The sequence below is a fragment of the Nomia melanderi genome, chromosome 8 (assembly GCF_051020985.1).
Source record: "Nomia melanderi isolate GNS246 chromosome 8, iyNomMela1, whole genome shotgun sequence".
NCBI classification, from domain to species: domain Eukaryota; kingdom Metazoa; phylum Arthropoda; class Insecta; order Hymenoptera; family Halictidae; genus Nomia; species Nomia melanderi.
The window spans coordinates 17,894,251-17,919,952 of NC_135006.1; the positions used below are offsets into that span (position 1 = coordinate 17,894,251).

The following is a 25,702-nucleotide window of genomic DNA, read 5'->3' on the forward strand; positions in this document are numbered from 1 at the left end:
TTAATCTCCTCTACTAACCAAATCACCTAATATATAATAGAAAGCTTCGAATGAAAAAGCACCTAAAAGCAATGGAGTAGAATTTAAAATCTGCATTAAAAAGATCAAACAAAACCGAAGAGAATAGAATAGAAATAATTCTAGAATTAATGATCGTAGAATTTTCGCAAATATCAGTCGGAATAAACTGGGTCAGAAACGATCCAAATCCAGTCAGAGAAACTTCGCGGGATTCCTCGACGCACGGTTTAAGCAACTATTTGTCGAACTACCGGGCACTGACAAAACTATTCGAGTAACTGTCGATGGAACTGTCCCAGTGACGCGATCAATGGTTCGTCTCCGACGTTAGTGGTGCAAGGAATACGTCCAGGGTTTCGCGTCGTTGGAACACGACAGACAAATCTGTAACAGTGACCAAACGAACTCTCGATTAATCAATAACGAAACAACAGAAAAGAAAAGTTTATTCAACTTTGTTTCCTATCGAATCGAAGCTTTGACGAACCGTTTGTCATTTCGACGTGCTTCAAACCCATCGAAAATACTTCCCATTATTTCTGAGACATCCTGTATATCAGGATCAGCTATTTTTCAATGATTTAACAATTCATTTTACCGATATCGAAGCTGAATGTCTATTAATAAGAAATCTATGGAAACAGACGATTCAAAGTTCCAACAGTTTGACGCTGTTAAATCTGAACCGATCCGATTCGCCTCGGTCTACCGGTGCAATGCCGCGTGCGGATCGCCCGAAATTTGAATGATCAGAGAAACGGCGGTCTAATTACCGAGAAATGTCCCAGGCCGTAGTGGAACGCAACTAACCGGCGATCTAAATGCGTCAGGGAGTCAAGGTTGCTGCGGGGAGGGTCGAAACGCGTGGCTAGGCCGCGCATACGGAGAAAAAGAAATTTTCGCACGGGCGCATCAAGGTATGCAATCGATTCTGATGCAGTCGACCGGCTGCGGATGCGTTCTTACGTAAAACGCGGGCCGAGCAACGCGGGATGTAACGCGATGGGACGCGAGGCTAAACGAATTCCTCGCGAAAGTCGACCTTTTATTCCGTTTTTATTCACTTAATGATTCAGAAACTTTATTTCTGCGCAATAAAATCGAAAAATGGAGCGTGTACTGCATGTAGAGCATATTTTAATGAAAGATCGAAGCGAAACAAAGGAGAATTATATGTTTATGTGAAAAAATAAAGAATTAGCATCATACTCGTCACTGTTAACTGGTTAATATCTAGTTGTAATAATATCTTGAATATTATTATTTATTCACGTTAACCAAGGTGTTGGATAACGGTGGAAAATCGATTTGAAAAAGGAATAATAAACGTTTACAAATATTGTCCTCTTATCGATTGAAGTTCGTTGTTTCGAACGATAATTTCTTCACTTCTGTTACCATTTTTCTACATGCGTTTCGATGTTAATTCTTCGCGGACGAATGTTGATATTTTGAGATGAAATTGAAAGAGTCGCTGAAATGATTTAATTACTTGAACAGAGCAATCAATCCTCTGTTATTCAAGCAATCGATATAATCGAACTGCATCTGCGAAGGTTCTCTATTTCCCAAAGAATCTTCGTCTAAGTGTTAACATTTCCGCGAGAATTTTGGGAAATGAGTATCTTCGTGTAAAACACCGTGAGAAACGATCCTCCGTTACATTTTGAGAACGGTCTAAAATTGCTTCCGCCGTAAAACGGTACGTAATGTAACTTCGATGTCTCCTTCGCGAGGAGTTGTCCGATAAAAATGGCGCAGGCTGGCCGAGAGCAACAACGAACGTTACAGAGGGAACACGTGTCTTTTATCTCCTCGTGGAAGCAAATATCGCGGCGCAGCCGGAGACAGGCTGTTTTCTTGGAACCATATTGTAGTTTAAATTCGATAAATCTTCTTTGTCCTCGCTGATCCGGAAATGCCGCGGAACGCTCGGGAACGAAGACACCTGTCTCTTCGATCTCAACGAAAATACTATACATAATATACTATTCTAACACCATAATGATAGATTATTCTATATATTCAATAAATTTCTGTAACAAACTCACATCGATAAACATCAGATACAGATGAAACGTTCGATTAGGATTAGCTTTAAAACGCAAATTCTCTAGCAATCGATATTTTCAAACGATCAGTGGATTCTACATTCTTTCTAAGTTCCTAGTTTTGCAACACCATTTTTAAAAATCAGTTCTTTAAAAATAATATTAATCGATTCTTTGATAGCGTCTTCAACGTTTCGATTCCTAAAGGTTTCTCCTTCGAAGCTACTTAAACGTTTAAACAGTGGAAGTTTCATAATTCAACGTGTAACTATTCAACGTCCCTTCGATTGAACAAAGAAAGTTTGCCTTCAAATTTAGCTGTCAAATATATCTGAAAATATTCATATTCTCCGTGGAAACAGAACTTAACCCTTCGCACTGCAGGAGTTTTTCATTAGAAGTACTCAACATTTAATCAAATACCAACGACATTCTTTCACATTGACTTAACGAGAAATCGCACGTAAATTTAGAAAGGAGCTGTTTTATTTTAATATTTTACATGTCGATTGTACAAAGTTTAATATTAAACGTCAAACTCGATAATTTTGCTGTGTCGAATCAATTGGCGACTGAGAGGTGCCTACGAAAATTGGACATTTCACGTCACAAACAAATGCGATCGTATCGTCGATGATTTTCTCTGAATAGCAACGACGAGCGACAAACGGTCAACGAAGTTAATAACATTCCAACAATTCCGTTTCCAGGCAACGGTAAGAACGGAATATTTAAACGCCCGGCGAGGAAAAGGCTGTTCACTATTAATTTATACAAACGGTCTAATGTATTCGCCGACGGAAAAACAAGTGCCATTCTACCGGCGTGTTTTCCCGCCACGGCTCCACGGTCCCCGAGCAGTGAAAGGCGCGAAACGGCGCAAAACGGCACCGTATGTCGGGCGACATTGACGCTCGTTTCCACCCGGTAAATAAATAATCGCTCGCTCGACGGGAAAAAGAAATCGTCACGGTGTTGGTCGCGCCGCACCGGTGCAAGCCGGACTCCGCGCTATTAACCCTTTCGATCGCAGGTGTCCAATGAGCCTCGGTTAATTGCCCCGATAAACGTTGATAAATGAACGAACCGGGAGAAACGGACGTTATTGAATTGCTGCCGCCGTTTCGGAGTCTTGGAAATCGCAGGTATTAACCCTTTGCACTCCACGGAGTTTTGTGATATGTCGGCAAAAATTCGCAGGTTAGAATCTGTGAAGCCTGTTAGTCAAACCTGTCGAAAGATCTACCAAATAATTGAGTAGTCACGAGCATTCTTTAATGATATGAATAATTGATAAGAGATGAATTGAATCACGTGCGTTCGCACCATTTCGAATGAAAAGTTATTTACAGTGAATATTCGAACAAAGTTCACATTTTCTATTAAGTGTCACCGACATGACAAACTCCGCCGAAATCGAAGCTGCAATGAAATTTATACCTTCGCATCCTCTTGTCAGCCTGCCAGACGCATTCCGAAAGGAAGTAACACAGTGTTTAGACCCGACAAAAAATCTGTTCCATCAATCCGGTTCCAACATCGATCACAATAGCCAGACATCCAGTGAAATTCGCGAAATCGCCGGAAAGGGAGTGATCATTTTAATAATCACCGGAACAGCGAACGTCTCTGCAAGAATAATGCCCGGAAAAGCGACAAAGTGACGCTGTAATCGATCGTGTCGACGAAAATTGCCGTTGCTTTGAGTTTCCCGTCGAATTCACCGAACTTATAGTTCGCCCCAATTTATCTGGCACCGGCGTCCGTGTTCCAACCCCTCGACGTGTTCTATATACATATATATATATATATATATATATATATATATATATATATATATATATATTTTATATTACAGTTAGCCTGTAACTCTGTCATAGAAAAACGTCACGGCAGGGAAATCGATGCGACCACATGCTTGTCACCGAGCGCAGCTCGCGGAATCTGCAATTGTATTATTTCCTTTTTTATCAGCGGGAGATAAATATTTCGAAAAAATACCTTTACAAGCCGCATTCAATGGCCAACGAAATATTCGATCCGGAATTTATCGCGGCGATAAATTCCGCCGGATTCACGGCTCGCGCTGCCGGTCGCGTCGAGCTTCCATTGGTTTCGCTACTTGTTGAACCGCCGCATCGCCGCGCCGAGGGATCCTCTTAGCTTTCACTCTTTCGGAAGTTTCGCCACGGAGTGCACGGCACTTCGTCCTTTCTCGATTCTCAGCTGGAATGGTCCTAGTCGTCGCGCCGCCGGTTCCTCGGGGAATCTCGTCGCGACGCACTTACGAATAGAGTTTCGGTGGTCAAGGAAGGTAATTTGATTCGAAATTGTATAGAGTAAAGCCAGTGATTGATTCGGTGGTCGGCTATTTCGCAGGGAAACGTGGGGAATCAGGTTTTTGAAAGGCGTAATCCTTCGATGAAGGCGAGATTGATATACTGCATCTAGCGAGTGAATTTTGATATACGTTTGCTTGAATTGAATTGAATATCGTGGAAACTAGCAATTTATTTCGTTGATTTTTCGTTGATTTTGAAGGATTTCGTAATCCTTGCAAATGAATTATATTAAAGTAACCATCTTTAGTATCTTCGGATTTACTATACGTGTTAACTCCCTAACACACGATCAATTAGTTGTCTCGTTCAAGGATGCTCAACTTCCGCGAATACCGAATCTTCAAAAACCATCTCTAAAACCTCCACACAACTATTTCAAATAAACTTCGACAATACAAGAACTTCAAACAGCATTTTCTCGACACAACTATTTCAAATCAACTTTGCTACACAATGCAAGAACTTCAAACAGAATTTCGTCCCTCTATTCAACAAAGAACTCAACCACTCTACTGACCTTCTACCTTACATACATTTATCCGAAACTGGTCGATGAAGTTTCTTTCGAGTAAAAATACATCTGATCAGCCAAGAAAAATAATCACAAAAATAATCAGCCGATCATTCGAAGCACGATCATCGAATAAAATAACCAACCCTCCGATGCAGCCCCGAAACAACCTTCCTGCCCTGTCATTCGCGTCGCTTAAATCTTGCAAACAATCAATCGGGAAGACATTGAATCGGAAGGTGAAAGACGAGACTACCGTCGGCGAACTTATTGTTAGTCGCAGCCGGGATCTGAAAATAGAACTGCAACGGCGCGTAGGCATTGTGAAGCAACGGGTGGTAAGTTCGTCCGAAGGCCAATCGCGGAATGCGGAGAGACACACGCACGTGCATTTGCGTCGCAACGTTTCCTTCTCCTTCCCTCTCGCTCTCTCCCCCGTTCTCCCTCCAGGTGCTGTGCACGCTCTGTCTAACTAGACCAGGCGGTAAAGGTAAACAAAAATGTGGAATGGCTAACTCAGCTGCGACAGAGACGACTGTACGCGCTTAGCTCGCGAACGGTCTGTTCATTGCGTTCGCGACTGCGTGTCCACCGGTGGTACACTGGCAATTTGCACGTTACGATGATTATTTAACCAGTGTTCATGATTTTTCGTGTTGTTCGTAGATTTCCAGAGAAAGAAAGAGAGAGAGAGAGAGAGAGGGTTTCATGGGGTTGATTATTCGATTAACACTAGGTTTACGGAACGCGTCAGTTTGACGCAGATTGAATTTTATAAACGTTATTTGGTAAATGTTTCAATCGGTTTTCGTTGATCCAACATCTACAATTTCCAAAATCTAAATGAACGAGTATCAACTTCCCCAGGAACAATAGAATAAACTGTACAATGTCCGTAAACCTAGTGTTAAATATTCGATTAGATATTTTCAGCAGAACTTCGTTACTAAATTCAAAACTACTTAACCACTGAATATTCCTAACACTGAAACTACTAGATCAAAATGACCCGATGTCTTCGCAATTATTAAATGATAACAGATCGGAGAAATTATCAAAAGGATTAACTCCTTGGCGTACTGTTTACTTTCGTGTAATATTTTACTATCGACAATTTGTAAGAAATACAACAAAATTTTCCATTCTACTGATAATGCATTGATAATAGCAAAATAAGTAATGAACAACATTGATGTTAAATTAGCTTAGAAATCTCCATCACGAGTCTCACTTTTCATTGTACGGCAAGGGGTTAAGTCAGCAATACGCAAATCGAATCGTAAACAGATGAATCCTCGATTCCACAGAGAAATCTCAAAAAGTCAATTGACCTCGGTAGTTGCTAGAGTAGCAATACCAAAGATAATGCTAAAGAAAAAGTGGCTCCATAGAAGCAAAGCTGCCAGAGGCAAGGGTCGAACGCGCAAAAAACGCGAGCGCATTAGGCACGTCGCCTCGTCCCGTTGAGCAGACCGTAGTTTATTATTTCCTCCCCCGCCCGGCGTGGTGCGAGCGTTTCCGCGTGGCGTACTTACGTGCAGTCCCCGATCCGCGGCGCGCGGTGACGCAGAAATTGATTGAAGCCAGTTTCGCAACGGTCGCGACGCCGGCCTAGCGTGATATCGATTCGCCCCGGCTGCATTCACCTGCGCGCCGGTGTCTACCCCGCGAAAACAAATCGAATTTTCCGTGTCGTTTCACCCTCCCGCCCCTTCCGCGCTCGTGCTTCGGAGAAACCGCCCCGTAACGCGCGCTTTGTTTCCTCGCTAGGCGTTGCGCGGGGATTACTCGGAACGACGGCGCGACGATGACGAATAATCGTCATCCGCCCGTGGGATTAGCTCTGGAACCGGACGGTCGGATCTAGCCGTTTTGGAATGTTCAGTTCGCAAGTGTCTAAACTGCGACGAGGCTTTTGTAGGAAGTTGTAAATAAATTTGTTCGATACAATCGTACTCGTCGAAGCTCGAGAGATATATTCTATCGATGAAATTATTGAAACTACTGAACACATTCTTAATTCGTAGTCATACGTGGATATTTATTAATTTTGCACTGCATAGATTTCGTTACAATCATGAACTAAAATTCTGCCCATAGAGGGTTAATATACCTCTGTTTTCCCTTCGAGTTAATTTCAAAGAATGTCGCGTTCGCTTCGTGAAAAAATGTTAAATATTTCTAGTGAGAAATTTCCGAGTGCAAAGGGTTAATGTGTCCGTCCACTGCAGACTGTTTCTACTCACACGTAGGTTTATCGACACCCTCTCTCGAGCCTGGTCCCGCTATCGGACGTTTTACGTTCTGTCCGTTTGTTTTCCACGTGACAATGACGAAGCACGCCCGCAGGGCGGCTGGTAATTTTCGGAATGCAGTCCTGGGAATTTCGCGATCGTCTCTTCGACGTGAGACGATCCACGCGCCCATGGGGGGATCTGCGACGCGGAACACATTCTTTGCTTCGTGGAAACAATTTTTGAAATCGTAAACTGTCTCCGTGTAACTCTGTTGCATTCGATATTATAGAAATATGTTGTCAATATCATTTTACAGAAGGTTTTTAAAATATTAGGTTTTTAATAATATTAAATATTATCGTATCGATAAAAATCGTAAAACGAGAACCTACAAATTTGATTCACAAATTGCCAGATAGGAAACTGAACTCGATACAGTTGTAAAATATGGCTCGCAGATAGGTGTCTGGTAAAACTAGAAAGAATCATTTTATAGAATCATTTCCTAATAGAATCACGAACTCTTCGAGCTTCGATGATCGATCCAGCATTTACAAAGGTACCCGAGCAGGAACAGCGTTCGAAGATGTCCCAGTAAGGTGTCGAAGTCCGCAGTATCGTATTTTCATTCCCAGAGACAGAAAACGCAACATTTTCACGCTTACTTCTCCCCGAAGGAATCGAATATTCGTTCGTCGCGATATCGGTTACCGTCTCTTTTATTTTCATCGCGACACGTTCCATCGGCGGCGCCGCGATCGTAAAGAGGAATCCTTTACGAGGCCGGAGCACATTCCGATACCGAATCCTTTGATATTCCCGTTCGGTTCCTCGCGAGCGGGCCAGAGAGTCTACACGCCTATCGGGAAATCAATGAATGCATGAACTTCGCCGAAGTTTCGCGGCGGAGCATGAAAACGAGCCTACCGTTTCGAACCGCGCCGGAGACGGAGTCGTTCGGAACTTCGATGGAGCCGGCTGTGAATCGTGAAACGTTCGAACACGGTTTAATGGAATTGGAACATTCCTTTTTTTTGATATTGTGGCCTGGAATTTAAGTTTCGAGCTTAAAATTCCAAGTTTCAAGCTTAAAATGCCAAGTTCCAAGTTCCAAGTTCACAACTTCAAGCTTTAAGTTCCAAGCTCCAAGCTTTAAGTTCCAAATTTCCAAGTTTAGAGCTTCAAGTTTAAAGCTTAAAGTTTCAAGTTCTAAGCCTCAAGCTTCAAGCTTCCAGTTCCAAGTTCCAAGTTTCAAGCTTCAAGCTTCAGGCTTCAAATTCCAAGTTCTAAACTTCAAGCTTCAAATTCCAAGTTCCAAGTTCCAAGCTTCAAGCTTCAAGTTTCGGGTTCCACATTTGTAGAATTAAATAATCGCACAATTTGGATAATACGAATGATCTGCTTCCAATCTAGAATCGTCTGTGTGCACTGATTCGTATAACTTCTATTTTAGTTTCAAGACGAGAGAATTCCACTCCTTTCATTGAAGAAATTACTGCTACGCGGTTATTTTCCTCGTCCCTTCGCGACAGAAATTCAACGTATGGTACCGGAGAATTATTTTAAAAGGTGCATTAAGATTCGTTTAAAATCTGATTGGGCTGCGAGCCAGCCACGGTTCCAGCATGAGAATTAAGAACATTTACATAGCGCCGCTACGGTCGTGGGAAATAATTGTGCGCCCGTACACGAACGAAACAGGAGCTCGAACATAAACGTACGGAAAAAGTTACTTTTTCGGAGTTCCTCTACTAACCGGTTTGAAATCTCGAGAGAATTATAGTTCAATCTCGATTATCTAATTGAATCGTTCTACTATAAGATTTCGTCGTAGAAATTCCAAGGTGTAATTTTAAACTGAGTATAATATAAGATTATACTAGATATAAGAGATTGTACTACTATAAGAGAATACTAGACTATTATACTGAGTATAATATAATAATAGATACAAATATAATTTATATATCTATAACAACTATCTATCTGTAACACAGAATACAATACGAATCAATCGAAATCACAATAGATGTGTTATTAAAGTTCCTACAGAAAAATTAAAACTGCCTGAAAATCAATTGCCGATTGAAATTCATTATCTCGAGACTGAAGTTAAACAATTGAAATTTCTGCGACAGTTTTATCGATGACGAACGTCGCTAAGAGAAAAAGTGTAGAATTGAAATGAAAGTTCAGCGACCTCGTTAAGTCGGTCAAAGCTTGTTCGTGACGAAATCAGCGATAAACGGTTGAACCACGCTCTTGAACTCCCTCGGTTCAAGTTTAATGTCCCCGTTCCACTTTCGCTTCCCCCGGTAACTTCGTTGTTGAACGTAGTTACCGGAAATTGAAACGCGTGCCGCTCGGGTCGGCTCCCCGGGTAGCATCGTTGAGTCAGTTAAGATGGCAGGATCTCGCGAGTAGACAGAAAATGGCGGACAATCAGGTTATGGGCGTGATTATGTAGAATAATTACTGAAATTCAATTTCCTTCGATGAAAATTATAATTATATTCTATACGATTGATTTAGTATTATGCCATCAATAATATAATATTGTGTTATAATATTAATTACATCAATATTATATTATATTTTATATTATAATTAAATATTATAATATCGATAAGGTAATTTATCAAATAACTCAGCAAAAATATTTACTGACGTTTGCTAATATAAATATTAAATTGCTAATTCCTTAGTTTCTCTTTAACGTTTCAAAGGAAAGACGGATGCTTCCGTCATTTGGTGATTCCACGAGCCAGCCTATCGAAACGTCTTGCTCCGTATTTCTTTCCCGAAGTTTCCAAGTTCCTTATATTTTACCTTCGGACAAACTCGGCAACTTTATAGCATCCATCGCATCGATGCTTCACGGTCATCGCATGCCACAGGCGAGTTAGTTTCCCGGCTGCAATCGAAGGAAATCGATCGGCCGAGTCGAGTGAAATGCAACGTCTGCGGCGGTACCTTTACCGAAATACCCCAACTAACGGAACCCGCCCGTGGAAACCGCTTCTTTCGCGCCTTAACCTGTTCGGGACCATCGAAAAATCCAGATACGTAACGCGGTACCTAGCCAAAAAGGTCAATTGCACTGTCACGTAGCAGCCGAGGAGTAGGCGTGGAAATTAGATCATTTCTAACGCTAGAGCGACCGAGAATTTAATACGATTATCGAAATTATAACACGTTTTCTTCAGTTTCCAGATACAGTAGGCAAATGAATATTCAATTCTAATACAATTTTGCCATTCGACATTTTCATACCAATAACAAAAGAAAGCTAGGACTAGTCCAGTACACTTATTTCTTCATTCACAATTTTTAAGAACTCATTCTCCTTCAAGAAACCTTTTATATCTATTATAAGATATAAATCAATCGTTCTTAACACTAGAAAAATTGTAACAATAGATTATTTTCAGTTTCTTCAGACATTCATTATAACACTGAAATAGAGCTATTTTCGAAATCATTTCGAATATTCATTGCTTCGAAGATATCGATAATTGCTAAACAAATTGAAACCAGTCATTTCAGTAGTTTTAGTGTTAATGAACCTCTCTCTAATACATAAAGAAATACATATTAACACTGGGTTTACGATCGTTTATTCTACAGTTTATTCTGTTGTTCCTAGAAAAATGAATATTCGTACCTTTAGATCTTGGAAATTAAAGTTGTTCTACAACAGACGATTATCATCGATCAAAATCGAGATGAACACTTCATAAATAACGTTTATCAAATTCGACATGCGTCAATTTAACGCAATTCCGTAAACCTAGTATTAAACAACCCAATACCTCAGTATGCACCGAAATAAAAATGTAAATTCGCGTTAGTCTCGACGTCATTAGCGTCTCATTTCCAGCCATTTCCCTTCCAAATCTCCGAAACAAGCCAAGAAAGAAGTTCCAGCTCTTTCCAGACCTTCCGGAAGAACTCGGTCTGGCGTTTACCCTGTTGGTTAAAAGATAGATGAATCCTGATCGCTGTCCGAAAGAAAGGGGAAGAAGAAAGAGGACTAGATGGGTGGCTCATCGAAGGAGGATCGTCCTAAGTCAGAGAACGCGGTCGGCCATTAAGGAGATTAACGAAGTAGCTCGGTTCCGATAAGCCTGTAGATCAAGGCCCATCGATCGCCGTGACATTGCGAGATCGATGACGGCCGGCGTGCTCCCGCAGATTTCGAGGCCCGCTTCCACCTTGAATGTATTCATAGTTTTGTCGCGCGGCCAGGACGCGGCCGATGCGTGGCTGGCAGGTTTACTTTGGTCCCGCTCGGCGAATGCCAAGAATACGCCCGCCGGATTGTATCGGATAAAGAAATGGCGAACATTTACTCATCCCGGCCGGGACGCGGGACAAACCGCAATTTGTCTTTCTTAAGTAAATCGATGTCCCCCGTGTACGTATGATGGGAATTACTGGCGTACTTTTTTCCTGTCTGCTCGAGGAGAGCTCGCGTCGCGAGTGGATTACGCGTGCCAGCTTCGGGAAATGCGAGTTGGATGCCCCCGATGTTTTATTACGGGTTTTTGTGGCGTGTCGCGGGATGGGAACCGGAGTGATTGAAGTAGTATGCTTTGGTAAATTCAATTTGATTTTTGGAGATTTTAGGGTTTTGGGCTAATGTCCTGATGTTCTGATGTTTTCATGTCCTGATACCCTAATGTCTTAATGTCTTAATTTCTTAATGGCTTAATGCCCTAATATCCTGATACCCTGATGTCCTAATGTTTTAATGCCCTAATACCCTAATGTCCTAATGTCTTAATGCTCTAATACTCTAAGGCCTTAATGTCTTAATGCTGTAATACTCTAATGTCTTAATGTTCTAATTTCTTAATGGCTTAATGTCCTAATATCCTGATACCCTAATGTCCTAATGTTTTAATGCTCTAATACCCTAAGGTCTTAATGCCTTAATGCCCCAACACCCTAATGTCCTAATGATTTAATTTCCTAATGCCTAATGTCCTAACGCCTTAATGTCTTAACACCCTAATCTCCTAACGCCCTACTGTCCTATTGCCCTACTGTCCTAATCATTTGATTTCCTAATGCCTAATGTCCTATCGCCCTAATGTCTTAACACCCTAATCTTCTAACGCCCTAACGCCCTAACGCCCTAATTTCCTATCGCCCTAATGCCCCAATCATTTAGTTTCCTAATGCCTAATGTCTTAACGCCCTAATTCTCTAATATCTCAACATCCCAAAGTCCTAAGGCCCCAAACGCCAAACAGAAGACAGAATAAAACCACCCCTTCCCACTCAAGCCTGAGAAATTATCCACAGCTCGAAACGACCTACTCGCGTAACGATTATGCGGAAAAAAGAACAACTGTGTCCTCGATGGCAACCAGTGCTCTCCCTCCAGAACTCGTTAATTGGAAATTTCATGGAAGCGATGCGACAGAGGGAAGGAGAGAGAGTTGAAGAGAGTGAAAGAGAGAGAATGGCAACAGCCACCGGAATAGTTTGCGAGAAATATGAAGGGGGTACGTGTTCGAGGCTGCTGGGCTAGTTACGAATAAGGGCGTTGCTCGTTAGGGGCTCGCAGCGAGCAGAATACGCGCAAGCCAGTCGGACAGGCACAGTAGCGCGGACAGAAACATCTCGGCCCGCGGAAGATGATACTCCAGCGTCGGCTTGAATGGGACTAATCAAACAGCAACTGGAATTTTTCCCCGTTTGGGTTTTCTCGCCGAGCACGGTCTTCGCTTATTATCTCGACTGAGAACAGCTGACGGGAATCCGAGGAACAGAGATCCGTGATCAATTCGAGTCGTTAATTCCGAAACAGAAGTTATCAACCTCTTAATTCTATTTTTCAATTTACTCTCACCGGTTTAATAATATTTGAAATTTCCATGTGACGAAGATGTATGTGTAGCCAATGCTTAGCAAGAATCAACGGAATAGACAACGAACGAAGACGAAAGGAAAGATTTTCTCTAAATGTCGATTGCTTGACTTGTGCTCCTTTGGAGTTCATGACTTTGATTGCTCGTTTCAATTATAAGTATTGTAAATTAAGTACTAAAGGAGTTTGAATTGAAGTTAATTCAGAGATTGTTAGCATCCATGGTATCAAATTACTTTCATTCGCACCAACTGAAACAACCCCGTCAATTCAAACATGTAATTTAAAAATTTCCAGAGCTTCACCGTAATTAATGCATCACGCCTATAAATATCCCAGCAATCGGTACCAAATGACTCGACCATAGAAAACAATTTCATCGGAAGATTCCAACGGTAGCATTTCGAGCATGGACGAATGGGCAATTTTCGCATCTTTCATTCTTTATCGCGGAGAAAGTCGTGCCAAGTTGGCGACCGCTTCGTAAATTCCTCGAAACGCGAGGGATCTCTTTCGAGGCTCCTCCTGCGCTCCGATGCTCGATGACCCGCGAGCCCCGGCCCAAAAACGATCCGATCGCTGCCAGAAAAAACTCGGCGGAGTGATTTTTGGCGCGAGCTGCCATCGCCGACGAGTTTTTCATTCCGCGGTGAATTACGATGACGGTGCGCCGCCGTAAATTCTGCGGGAAGGGACCGCCGCCATTTTTCATGGCGGGCCGTTCGCGATATCTGTACAGGCGTCACGATCGAGATGACTATCGGACCTGCTACGGTGGATGATCGTTGCTTTTCATTCGGTCGAGTTGTTCTAGATTTTTAAACGATTGTTTTTTCGACGTGCTTCGTAGCTGATTCGGAAATATGGTAACCGAGAGTGCGTCGACGCTACTCGATAAAAATGGCCACTGAAATTCTAGTAGATATTAATGGAACTTTGCCTTGTGGTTGTAATTCTGTCGACGGAAGATATTCGTTAATGGAATTGAATAAAACGTCTGTTGCTGTAACGTAATGAAGTGTAATGAGCGAAGTAATTAGTCTAAACCATATACAATCCTTTTATCTATATTTTAAATATATATGATATTTTATATTTTTATATATACAATTTTATCCTTCTAGAACTGTACGAAATATTTCTTCTAAACAATTCTCGAGAACAACAAGAGACAAAAATTCAAGAAACAATGACGATGCGAGCAAAATAAAATAATTGAACAACACTCTACGCATGAATTCGATGCCAAATTACCTCCTTCGAGACGTCTCGATATTTTCCTCGGCATTGTATAATACATAGTCGACCGAACATCAAAGCCGAAGATATAAAACCCTCGACTCGGACGAACACCCCATCACTCCCTTTCTCTAAGCACAATAAGTGCAACGTGAATCTTGGAACACCCGTTATTTTTCAAGTGTTCCGCGAGGTGTCGAGATACGCTCGTCCGCCGTTCGAAAATGTACTTCAATGTTTACGGCAGCCATTTTTCTTCGGCGATAATCGGCGCTCGGACGCGCGGCGTTCCATCCTGAAAAGTTGACTCGTGGACACGCGTTGTCCACGCTATACGCTCCCCTTCTTCATCTTGGAAAATGTACTTGTCTGCGGTGTTCGATCTCTTACGAATTGCAATTTGATCCCTTCATGTTCGAGAGACTCTTAGTCGAATGTTGATCGTATGTAACATCGATCTTTCCATGACGCTTCAATGTGTGGAATATTGAAATACTAGGACTGATTAGGTCTGAGATAATGCTACATCGAGTTGAGATGACATTAGTCAGATAGGCAAAAGGTCATTGGTGCACATTAACGAATACATCGAAAACGTATCATTTTCATTCAAGAACAGAGGGTAGATCTACCAAAACATCTTCGATTCTCAATTCATGCGTGATGTCTCATTAGCTAATTCCGAACATCGTCCTCGTCTCAGAAACCGACGACTATTCTCATTAGTTAACTCCGAAGGACATCCTCGTCTCAGAAACCGTCGACTATTCTCATCAGAAATGTTCCGAGCGCAAAGGATAACTGCATTATCTTAGCTCGCGAAAACGCTCGGTGCCGCCGCAAGCCGAAAAGCCGGTAAAAAAAAACCACCGTGAAAATACTCGCGCAACACGCCCTCGCCCCACCCCCTCGTGGCGTCGCGGGCGCCGCAGGTGCCCACGGTCCTGGCATGCGTCGCGTCGCCTCGTGCACGCGAGCCAGTGCCAATCGGTCGTTCGAAAAGAGCGCCGGCGGTTCGATCGCGAAAAGGCGGTCGGCACGTTCCCGGTGCCCGTGAAACCGACCGAAACCACCGAGCGAAACATCCTGCGACGCGATCCTCCTACGGAGAGCTGCCGCGAACACCGCAGCGAAAGGAGCGAACGGAGGAACCGAGGGACTCTCGAGTTCGAACTGGGATCCGGCTGGGCCGCGGTCCCGCCGAGTGTTCCCGAGGCCAGGATCGAGCCAGCCGCACAGTCAGCCGCGGAATACACGTGTGCGCGGTCGTGATCGATCGATCATCCGCCGGCGTGGGGCGATCGAGGGCTGGGAACCCCCGGAAACGCGTGCGTGCGTGCGTGCGTGCGGAGCGGCTCGCAGGGTCGCGGGACAGACAGCGAGAGGTCGCCTCCTCCGTTGATCGGCCTTGCCGGGGTACGCCGTTCGTATCGGTCCGGCGACACACGCCGTGAATATTTCACCGCGCTATCGATCTAACGCCGCCGCCGGCACGTGCGCGCCCCGCGATCGCGAGAATTTCAACCACCGGGCCCGATACACGGCGATCGTTCGGACGCGGGCCTGGCCAGGCCAACCAACGATCAGGTACCAGTCCAGAGAAAGAAACAGAAGCATCCTACAGGGGAAACGGGATCCGAGTTGACCGCTGTTGCGAGAACCCGCTCCTCCGGGAGGCTCCGACGCCGCGGAGGGTTAGGGGCTCGAAGTCTAAGATCTAGCCGCGGCCGCTCGAGCCGACTCTAGAGTCTCTAGGCTTTAAGACTCTAACCGTCTTTATCGGCGTCTAAGTTGAGCCTCGAAGCTCGCCAGACTCCAGGCTCTCAGACCTCTAAGCCTTCGAGACTCGACCTCGAAGCCTCGAGGACTCGAGCTCTCGCAACACTGGTTAAGACACTTCATACTCCGCGTCTCTCAACTTCATCGCATCAGTCAGACCGAGCCCAGTGGTACCGGTGACCGTCTGATCCCTTTTGTTCCATCGATGTGCCGTTCTGCTCCCATCTGCATCCCCTATTCTTGTGACTTGTGGCTGAGGGGACGTGTCCGGACGAAACGCACCCCCACTCCCCCTGGTTTTATATTGGAAACGTACGTTGTAGGTATGTTACGGTGAATTCGATTGATCCGCTATGTGTAACCAGTCGGTATGTGTAATCGATGGTGATGGTGGAGAATGATTATACATGATCGTCGGGGGATTGATCGTTTTGCCCGTGACATACGTTTCACGCGTCGACTGCCCTGTCTTCCGAGTCCTGCGAAAACGAGGGGGACGATTTCCGGCCCAAGTTTTCAGCGTCGACTCGGCAGTCGACGCGATACATGGTTGTCCGTGTGATTGTTGTGTTCGTCGGGGTAGAAGCACGTGGAGGATCACCCCCGCACGCCGCCGGACTAATCTCTGTCATCAGCGATCGATGAGATTGGCAGTGCTTTAGCTTGTTTTATCGACCGGTGAACCCTGCGGCTGCGATTATCGCTCTGCTAGCTATTCAGTGTGAGGTCCTTGGGAGATACCGGCTGTTCTCGCGGTCGGCAAATTCAAACGACCGTACGTCCCGCGATCCTTCCTGTTTTCCGGCCGTCAGCGATCGTCAGCGGCTGACTCGTGTGCTCCGGTGACCCGGCTGCGGGCGTTTACGCGTTACGGAATTCTTCGGCTCATCCAGCAGCTACTCTCGATGAAAATCAACGAACGCTCGGTTTCAATGGTAGAATGGAATTATCGTGGAATTTTTGTTAACACGTTGACGCGAGTGCTCGCGAATGTAGACGCATATTCCTAGTATCGTGAACAAAGGAATACAGAATTCTGTTCTGAAGCGTCCACGTGTTAAACTTCCTCGTGAATCGAAGGTGTCGATCGTTACGTCGACGGTTCGTAGTTTTCGCAATCGTCACGCTGCGGACTTTCGTGCTGGAACGCGGTATCGTGAACGATGAACGGTTCTAGCGACCGTTTGATTCGTTGCGCCGTGTCTATTCGGAGGCAAAGAATTCCTTCGGAAGATTCGCGTGAACGTCGGCAGTCGTCATCGGGATTGTGTTAACTCCCGGCCAGAGTTCGTTCGGACTGAACTGTGAAGTGACTGAACATCCTGTGTGTCCTTTATTGTTGCTTGCTGTGTGCTTTCCTTGTGGAAGTTCGCGCGCGCGGGGCCGGAGAGCGAACGGGAAGCGGGGCCGGCGCGATCCTCGCCGAGCGGAGTGGTTTTTGCGGGGCGTCCGGAGCTTGTAACTCACCGGTCGCTGTCGCTTAACGACTCGCGTCGGTTTTGCCTCGCAAATCATACCGGGGACGATTACTGTCGCGGGCCAAACGAGCCGAGTAAGACGCGGCGCGAGAGACTTATCGAATCTGCCGGCGGAAGGCGCGCGTTTCCGAGCGAATTAATTCGCCCGCTCGAGATACGGGCTTGTCTTGCCGTTCGACGAGAGGCTGCGAATTTTCTGCGCCCGTTGGAACCCGGATGGTGCGGATCGCTGTTAGCTTTTGTTTTGCTGCTCCAATGTTTTGTTCAGTGGAATTTTTACTGAATTTTGATGGGATTTTTGGATAATTTTAATGGAATTTCGGGAGAATTTTTGTAAAATTCTGACTTTTATTCTATTTAGATTAATTTTCGCTTCGGTTTGTTTGGATTGATCAATGAAGAACTGTCGATTGATGAGAAACTGAAATTCGCAGTTCAGTTATTAGACATCGGTAATTACAGAAAATTATTCACGCGTCAACCCTCGATTAGTAGATCCGAATGTTCTAAGTCGTAACGGTGAACCATTAAATCAGGAATCTCCATAAACATCCACGATCCTCTCAGAAACACAGAAAGACTGTGGTCAGCTCGAGTAATTCTTCAAGCGGTTCTATGAATAATCGATGATCTCAGTTTCTATTTCGTTAGGATTTTTATTTTTATTCTATCGTCAGGTCCCACGAAGTAGGCCGAGCTAATTTCGTTGCACTTGCACCGCGATCCCCTCTTTGACAATACAATCTTAGAATACTCGTCAGGAGACCCGAACGTTTCGAAGACGTCTTTCTTCTGGTAGGAAAAAGTGGGATTTTTTCGAGAGAAAAGGAACGCTCGAGCGTCGTCGTCGCGAACGCTGAAGGATCACTCTTATTCCTTCCGAAAATTCTGAACGATGGGATCCGCGACGCCGCAAAGAGTTTTTTCGATTCCCTGGTGCCGGGCTCGTTGGGATTCGCGCGGTGAAAGCGGAATTTATATTCCGCGAAGAGTAACATTTTTCTCGGCGGATTATGCAGCGGCGTCGAGAAGATTGCGGTAGGCTTTCGGGAACGAATGATCTTAATATCGTCTCCCGCTCGACGTTCCCATTATTTTTCATCAAATATTCCTAGCTCGAACCGTAACAGCAGTTTTGCGACGCGGATAATTAAAAGGTAGATTGGAGAATTATAACCACATGAATATCACGATTATGATTAATTTTTTTACCCTCTTATACTCTTATCGAATTTCAAATGGAAATAGATGACTGCGTTATTAAATAATTATAATGTAGATTGAATAACTGTAATAACCATATTTTTTTACCATATAGTTTTACCGAATTTCAAATGAAAAGAGATTACTAATTCCACAATCGAGTCTTCCAGCTTGAACAGGAAGGATTGTTTCCCAATGAAATAGTCGTTTGCCCATCGAAGTTCATTAAAATCAAAGATCTCCCCTCGAGAGCCGTGCTTCGACAACCGATTCTAATTACTGTCGACGGCTGGCATTAATTAATCATTCGACGAGGTGTAGGGTCAGGATCTAGAGTGACGCGAACCGCTGGGAGCGATTCGGTCGGGGTTGTTCGCGGTTTTGCCGGCTGCGCCGCGGACGACGAGCGTTGTCGTGACAAGATAGTCCTTGCGGCTGCGGCAGATCAATCGAGGGCCTCGACTATTAAAGTTACCGTCGCAGGGTCGACCGAACAGTCCTCCGTGACGAAGCGGCGGGCTCCGATTGCTCGCGGAATCGTCGCGGTACCAGGCGAACGCCCGTCCAATTCGAACTTCAAAGAATCTTCCATCGATCGAGTGTCTAACGAACATTTGGGAACCTAACGTGTTCATTTTTTCAACAGCGGATCATGCCAGTTGAAACGACTGGTTTTAGTTTCCTTAATTCGTAACTATCGATGTCTCGAAGGTGTTAAGTATCGGAAACGATTTTCAAAGTAACTGGATTTATTTGGATCTAACGATTGAAGCAACTGGAAGTAATTTGTTGCTGCAATCTTTGTAAAGACTGAACGCCGTATCAAATGATTGGTTCTCTGTGTTGCACTTTGATCATTCGATAATAGTAATATTGATCATGTAATATTACGATTGTGATAATTATTGTATAGTTGCCGTCGAGTGCTTGGAGATTTCCGTAGGCAAGAGTGGATAATAGTCCCTGTACCTTTTTCAAGCGTCCCCTGCCTCGAGTTCGATCTCGATCGTACCGGAGAAGAATTCGAACTTTAACACGGCAATGGAAACTCTCGAGATAGTCGTAAATTTCGAAGCAGAAGTTTTTCGAGCGCGCGATGGATAGCCAGCCAAGGGGAAAAGCGTTCTCCGGGTCGAAAAAGCTCGGAGCAAGCGTGAATCGCCTCGGACCACGGAATCGGAAACGACAAAGAACAACGGACACGCGATCTATCATATAGCCGAGGTGCAATTAGAATTCCGGACCTTGGGGTCTCGTGCCGAGCGGCTAAATCGAGCGTGCGCGCCTGTCTTCACGCTAGATTACGATGACAAAATATACTTGCGCAGCGTTCGCCGCGACGGCGGCACCGCGAATTCGCTCGTTTCCATTTCCGGCGAGGATTTATATTTGTTCCTATTAATGAACGGTAGAGCTGATCGGATTTCTTCCTTTATAATAATTAAAGGGACGGGAACGTCTTCGCGGGGAGTCGTTGAACAAATTCGTTTCATAGCTTCGCATTCTGCTAGATCAATTGAATCTTAGCAAATGCATCCTTCAATTCGTAGAGAAGCAGGATGAAAGTGAGAAATTGGGCAGGGGTTAGAATTCACTTGGGAAAGGGTTAAATGAGGAGATTGGTGTATGAGAAAATGAAAATTCACTCGGGAAAGGGTTAAATGAGGAAATGGGGAATAGAAATTCACTGGGGAAAGGATCGTGCATTCGAGGATCGCAAATGACAGTCGCGTGTAAAGCTCGCGGTGGCCGGCTAATTTCGAAGGACACGGCAACGGTCGTCCATTATACGGAATGTATGCCCACTGCACGATCTCGCGGCACGATGATTTGATACCGAACCCTTTAACCGAAGCCTTGACGCACAGCGGAGATTCTCTAACCAAAGGATAACGCGAGTGTGACGCTCCTAAAACCGATTAACGCGTTCACTGGCGTCGCGCTTGCCGTTCACGGCCGACTCGCCGATCGGTGAGATTAATTGATCGTTTCTAAACAGTAAATTCATCGTTAACGCGAATTAATAGTTCATTTCTGAGCACCGAAGATCGAAAGTCTCTTCAACTCCTAAACTTCCAACCCTTGACGCTGCAGTAATATCGAACGCAGATCTCAATTCTTTCGAGTTCAAGTATTATTGTTCAATTATTAAACATTTCATTCCAAAGACCAACAGTTGCATTGCTTTCGTTTAGCAAACAGACGTAGAATGATCACGGAATCCTTTTTCATTTTCCAACGAATGACGAGCAATGGAACAGCTCTGCGAAATCCCAAGCGAAGGAACAATTCGATCGAGCTTCTTCTCTCGAGGAAAATCAGAGCGAAAGGGTTGACGCGTTCGAGGACAGCCTCAGCGAGGGTTAAGCGTCGCCAGTGAACGGGTTAGTCGCGGTCCAGCCGGTTGACGAACGCATTCAACGAACCGGTGCGGTGCCGCGCGCGGGTGAGAACTAAAGCTTTCCCCTGTCACCCCCCATTCCCCATTGGCTGCGTTTCTATGGGTCGCGTCGCGCGCGACACGGTGTCCACGAAGGAACAAAGGGTAGCTCCCCGGGCCGGTCGAAAAAAAGAAGCAGAAAAAAAGGCATGCGAACCGATGGCCGAGACAACGTCCGCGTCGAACGAGGCTCGTTTCGATCGCGAGTGCAACAGCCCCGGTCGTGCTTGAACGCAAAAAGAAAACACTCTCGGCACCACGGGAACACGCAACGGGAAAAATTCGTAGCTGATTGGCCCGCCCCGCTTTAGGGCAGGCTTCCTCTTCGAACAGAGAACTGATATGTATATTCCAGTGTGCACGCTCTATGTCGAAACGAAGAATTAACGAAACCGCGGACTGAGGGACAAATTAGGGAAAGAAACAAACGAACAGAAAGTACAAACAAAACAGACCACGAAATATAACAGAGCTGAGAAACCAAAGACACACGTGCGCTAGGGACAGCTTTCGTGATCGTCGAGCACACCACCACCACCGCCCGCCGCTGCCGCTTCTTCCTACAACTGTGTTTGTTACCGACTCAACCAACCAAAGCCAAAAACCAAAAACGAACGAATACATCATCAAGAACTGTTATCGTGGCAGACATCTCTTCCTCTCTCTATAAATATATAATATATATATATATATATACATACACACACGCTTATACAAGTATAAAGAAATCTATAAATATTGTAAATACATATATATACGTATATAAATATCGTACACAATTACCTACCAACACAGCGAATACGTGTTCGGCTAGTAAAAGTAGTCAAACAGCCAATAAGTCAGTCATGAATCTTATGTTCCGCAAGAACTTCGGCGAGAAGGGTCTCGGCGGTGGTGGAGGAGGAGGAGGTGGCGTAGGAGGTGGCGGATTGGAGGGTCGATCGGCCGTAGGTGGCGCGTACGCGTCGGGTTCCGTCGGGTACGCGACCGCTAGGTTCGGCGTAGCGCGCGCCGGGGCCCAGTCGCCGGCGGTCGGCCGGGGCCCGATCCGGCGTAGCAAGGAGTTCGGCTACTTCCCGTCGATGGCCGAGCACGAGCACCAGGGTTACGCTTACCGGACTCACCTGTTCCTCACTCCACCGTCAGGCGGCGCCCTCGGCTCGCCACCGGACGAGCCCACCGACCGGCTAGGCCCGCCGCCCAGGAAGAACTCGGGCCCGCACGTCATCAAATGGGGCGGCGGAGGCGGCAGCGGGCCCGGTCAGGTGTCCGCCGCCGGCAGCCAGCAGAGGAGGAAGCCCCAGCAGCAGAAGGACCCGTCCGAACCGGTGACACCCACTGCCTCTAGACAGGTAGGTTCTTCGTTTCATTATTTGCATTTCGGAATGGAGGTTGTTGTTAGAGTCCCGAGTAGTTTGGGAGATCTATTCTTTCGAATGCTGAGGAGACTCGCGCTTTCGCGGAGGGAAAGTAGTAGCTCTTTCGTGGAGGAAATTGTAGCACTTTCGCGGAGGAAATGTGTGGGTCTCTTGTGAAGTAAGACTTTTGGGAAATAGTCTTCTCGTAGAGGCAGAGAGAAAGTAGTAGCTCTTTCGTGGAGGAAAGTGTCGCACTTTCGAGGAGAAAATGAGTAGCTCTGTTATGGAGAAAAGAATAGCTTTTCGCAGGTGAGTAGTAGTTTCTTGGTAGAGCTGTTTGTAATAAACATTTAAGGTGACCTAAATATGCCGGCAGAATTAAGCAATAATAGTAAACAAGAGATTGGCACACTCAATCGCAAGGCACTTCCAAAAGCATTTGCGTCCAGTCAGCGTTACTTCACAGCGTGACAGGCTAAACGCGATTCGTGTCGACATCAAAGCCACACTGATACACTTTATTACAATGGCCGAAGACGTTGCAGTCGTATATAATTTTCGCGGAACCCCTACTCATATCCGCGCGTCGGAGAATCGTCTATAACTCACGCTACAGCATAAACCGCTGGTGTTTATTGCGGCCAGGCCCGCGAGACAGAACGAGTCTAAGAGTTCGGCGACACTGATTTAAAATCGGTGCTCAGCGAGGCTCTAAATTCTACTGAGCCGACAGAAGCGGGTCTCGGAGCTTCGATTCGTCTGCGCATTTGAAACATCGTTTGAAAAGAACAACCAGGTACACGCGTTAGTTGCAACGTCCTCGTACTTTCAACTTCTTTTTAAATTGAAAGCAGTCACAGATACAACGAGTGCACCATTAAATCGAAGATCAAACAAATTTACTAGTACTAAGAAGATGAAAACCTGATGGGATTAAAAAGACCGCAAACTACATCAGAAATGCGTATATTTCTGAAAGTAAATACACAAACGCAAGAAGAATCGTTGAATAGACCTGCGTGCAAACCTAATAGACATTTGCCCATCCGAACGAGACCGTTCCATCTCGGCCGGAATTACCCCGGTTAGGCATCGCAGTGAACCACTTTGATCATCGAACTCAAACGAAATCTCTCGAAATTCGTCCGCGATTTCTCGGAAACAGAATCGTTGTCCAAACGTTGCACGCCATTAATATTAATTGGTCTCGTTCGCACGGTAATGGAATGAACAAACAGAGACCGGTTCGGTGTCGCGCGGCGTCAAGGAGCAATCGGATACGTCGGCGGTCGTTGTTGACGCCGGCGTCGTTCGCGGACGCCGTGTTTGTCAGCCGGGAGGGGGGCAGAGACAGAAACGGAATTAATCTCGGCTAGAATCTGAGGGATGCAACGTCTCGTTCGGCTGCTTAACGAGATATTTCGGCTCGGGTGTCGCCGGTTAAGGGAATTCGGGCTGAATTCAATCAGCCGGAAGCTGCCGGATCATCCCCGGAATATGGAAATCGGTGTCTAAGAGGATGCGCTCGCTTGCACAATCGGAATGCTCCAATTAGCGAGATACTCCGCGCCGATGTCAGAGTTCCGACGATCATTACGACTAGGGATAACGAATTCATGGGACGTTCACGCGGGAGCAGCAAGGATTCTTTGATGCTCTCCGTTCGCGCGATGAACAACAGATCGAGAAGACGTTAGAGGTCTCATAGCATTCACGTTTCTATTTTTACGCGTGACATTCCTCTTCTGTTTAGTTGGAAGTTCATCCGAAGAAGTTAAAAGCGTTGCAAAAGCTTCCAGCTAGAAGACTCCGAAGCATTTCCATTTACTTCGGTTTGTTTTCCAAAGGTAATTCGTTTGCCTCCCCGATTCTAGACGCATATTCTATTAAAAGAGGAGTCCAAAGTTCAATAGACTCATACAGATATTCGGAGATCAAGGAAAAATAGCGTTCAGATCAGGACTGTTCGAGATCAGCCAACTAGATCAGCCATCTATCAACATCTAGGTGCTGAAAGGAAGCCCGATTTCCCTAGAAATCCTTCGTTTCCCCCGAAGAAGCTATCAAATTCAGTGAAATCTGTACTCAGCGTACAGTCCCAGCCTCCCAGAATCCCCAGAAACCATCAACAGCTGCATTCCAGAGGACGATTCGAATGAATCATCGAAACTGCGGCTTGCGAGCGGCCGCCTGGCGCCGCGGGCGAGCGTCGGCCACCTGAAGCACGGCTCGCAGGGCATCCTGGCCGATATTTCAGCGAGGATCCCGGACGCGCACGTATCGCTGGGACACGTAGCTACCGCGAGACAGGACGAGCGACCTCGGGATAGCGCCGCGGACGGAATTACGGCGGAAACGGAGGGCAGCGCGCACGAGGAACCGGCCGCATAAAGTTACACCTACGGCCGGCACGCGAACGCGCCATCTTATTGCACGCCAACGTGGACCTCGCGACGTGCCGTAAATTTTCCGGCAGCCGGCCGGCTATGTCCGGCAGCCGACGGTCATCGCGGCCATTCCGGACCGACGATTGATCCTGGATTCCCCGGCCGAATGGTGTGCCCGTTCGCCGAGTGGTCGATGGATCCTTGGGAGTGGTTCACGGGTTCATGGAATCAAGCGTTGAACGGTGGATTGTCGGCGGAGCTGATGGATAGGCTTGCAGTTGCGGAATATTAGTGTCGCGAGGCTAGGATTTATAGTCGGTAACTGCTAGAGATAATTCATAACGGGAAATAATAGTATTATTACTATTAGTAATAATAGTAGGATAATATTACAATTATTAATATTAATAACTAATTATCAGTAACGATACTAGTAACATTGTAACGTCAGCATTCGATTAACCCAAGAACACTTCGCGAAGACTCGAGAACTCAGAAGCTGTCTGACCACTGCTGTCCCAATCCACTTAATAACGGACAGCCCACCGGCAGTTTCAATTTTTCGATGAAATTTCAAAGATCCGTGCACACAGCACCACTTCATCCTTCGCTTCGATCAATAAATTCATCGATTTGTTTAACTAACAGCTCACGGGAAGCCAGACAAACGAATATCCCGAGGAAACTACGCTTTTTCGGGCGAAGAGTCTTCTTGATCCTCTACATCTTAACGCCGAGAGCCACGCGCACGTAAAACCTGAATCACGTTTCCAGGTCG

The 25,702-nt window shown here is 45.5% G+C and overlaps 1 protein-coding gene across 6 annotated transcripts in view; it reads left to right on the forward strand.

The window, feature by feature from the left end:
- Positions 1 to 25,702, forward strand: part of LOC116423889 (uncharacterized) — a 43,335-nt gene that overhangs the window by 7,242 nt on the left and 10,391 nt on the right. For 2 of the 6 annotated variants that reach the window (XM_031969597.2, XM_031969602.2), the window contains exons 1-2: positions 15,248 to 15,866; positions 21,535 to 22,531. In XM_031969597.2, coding sequence (XP_031825457.1) covers positions 22,025 to 22,531 — 507 coding nt within the window. In that variant the 5' untranslated portion in view covers positions 15,248 to 15,866; positions 21,535 to 22,024. Of the gene's footprint in view, positions 1 to 15,247; positions 15,867 to 16,641; positions 16,994 to 21,534; positions 22,532 to 25,702 lie in introns of those variants that run through there. The other 4 variants (XM_031969605.2, XM_031969600.2, XM_031969604.2 and 1 more) reach the window with 4 other exon arrangements.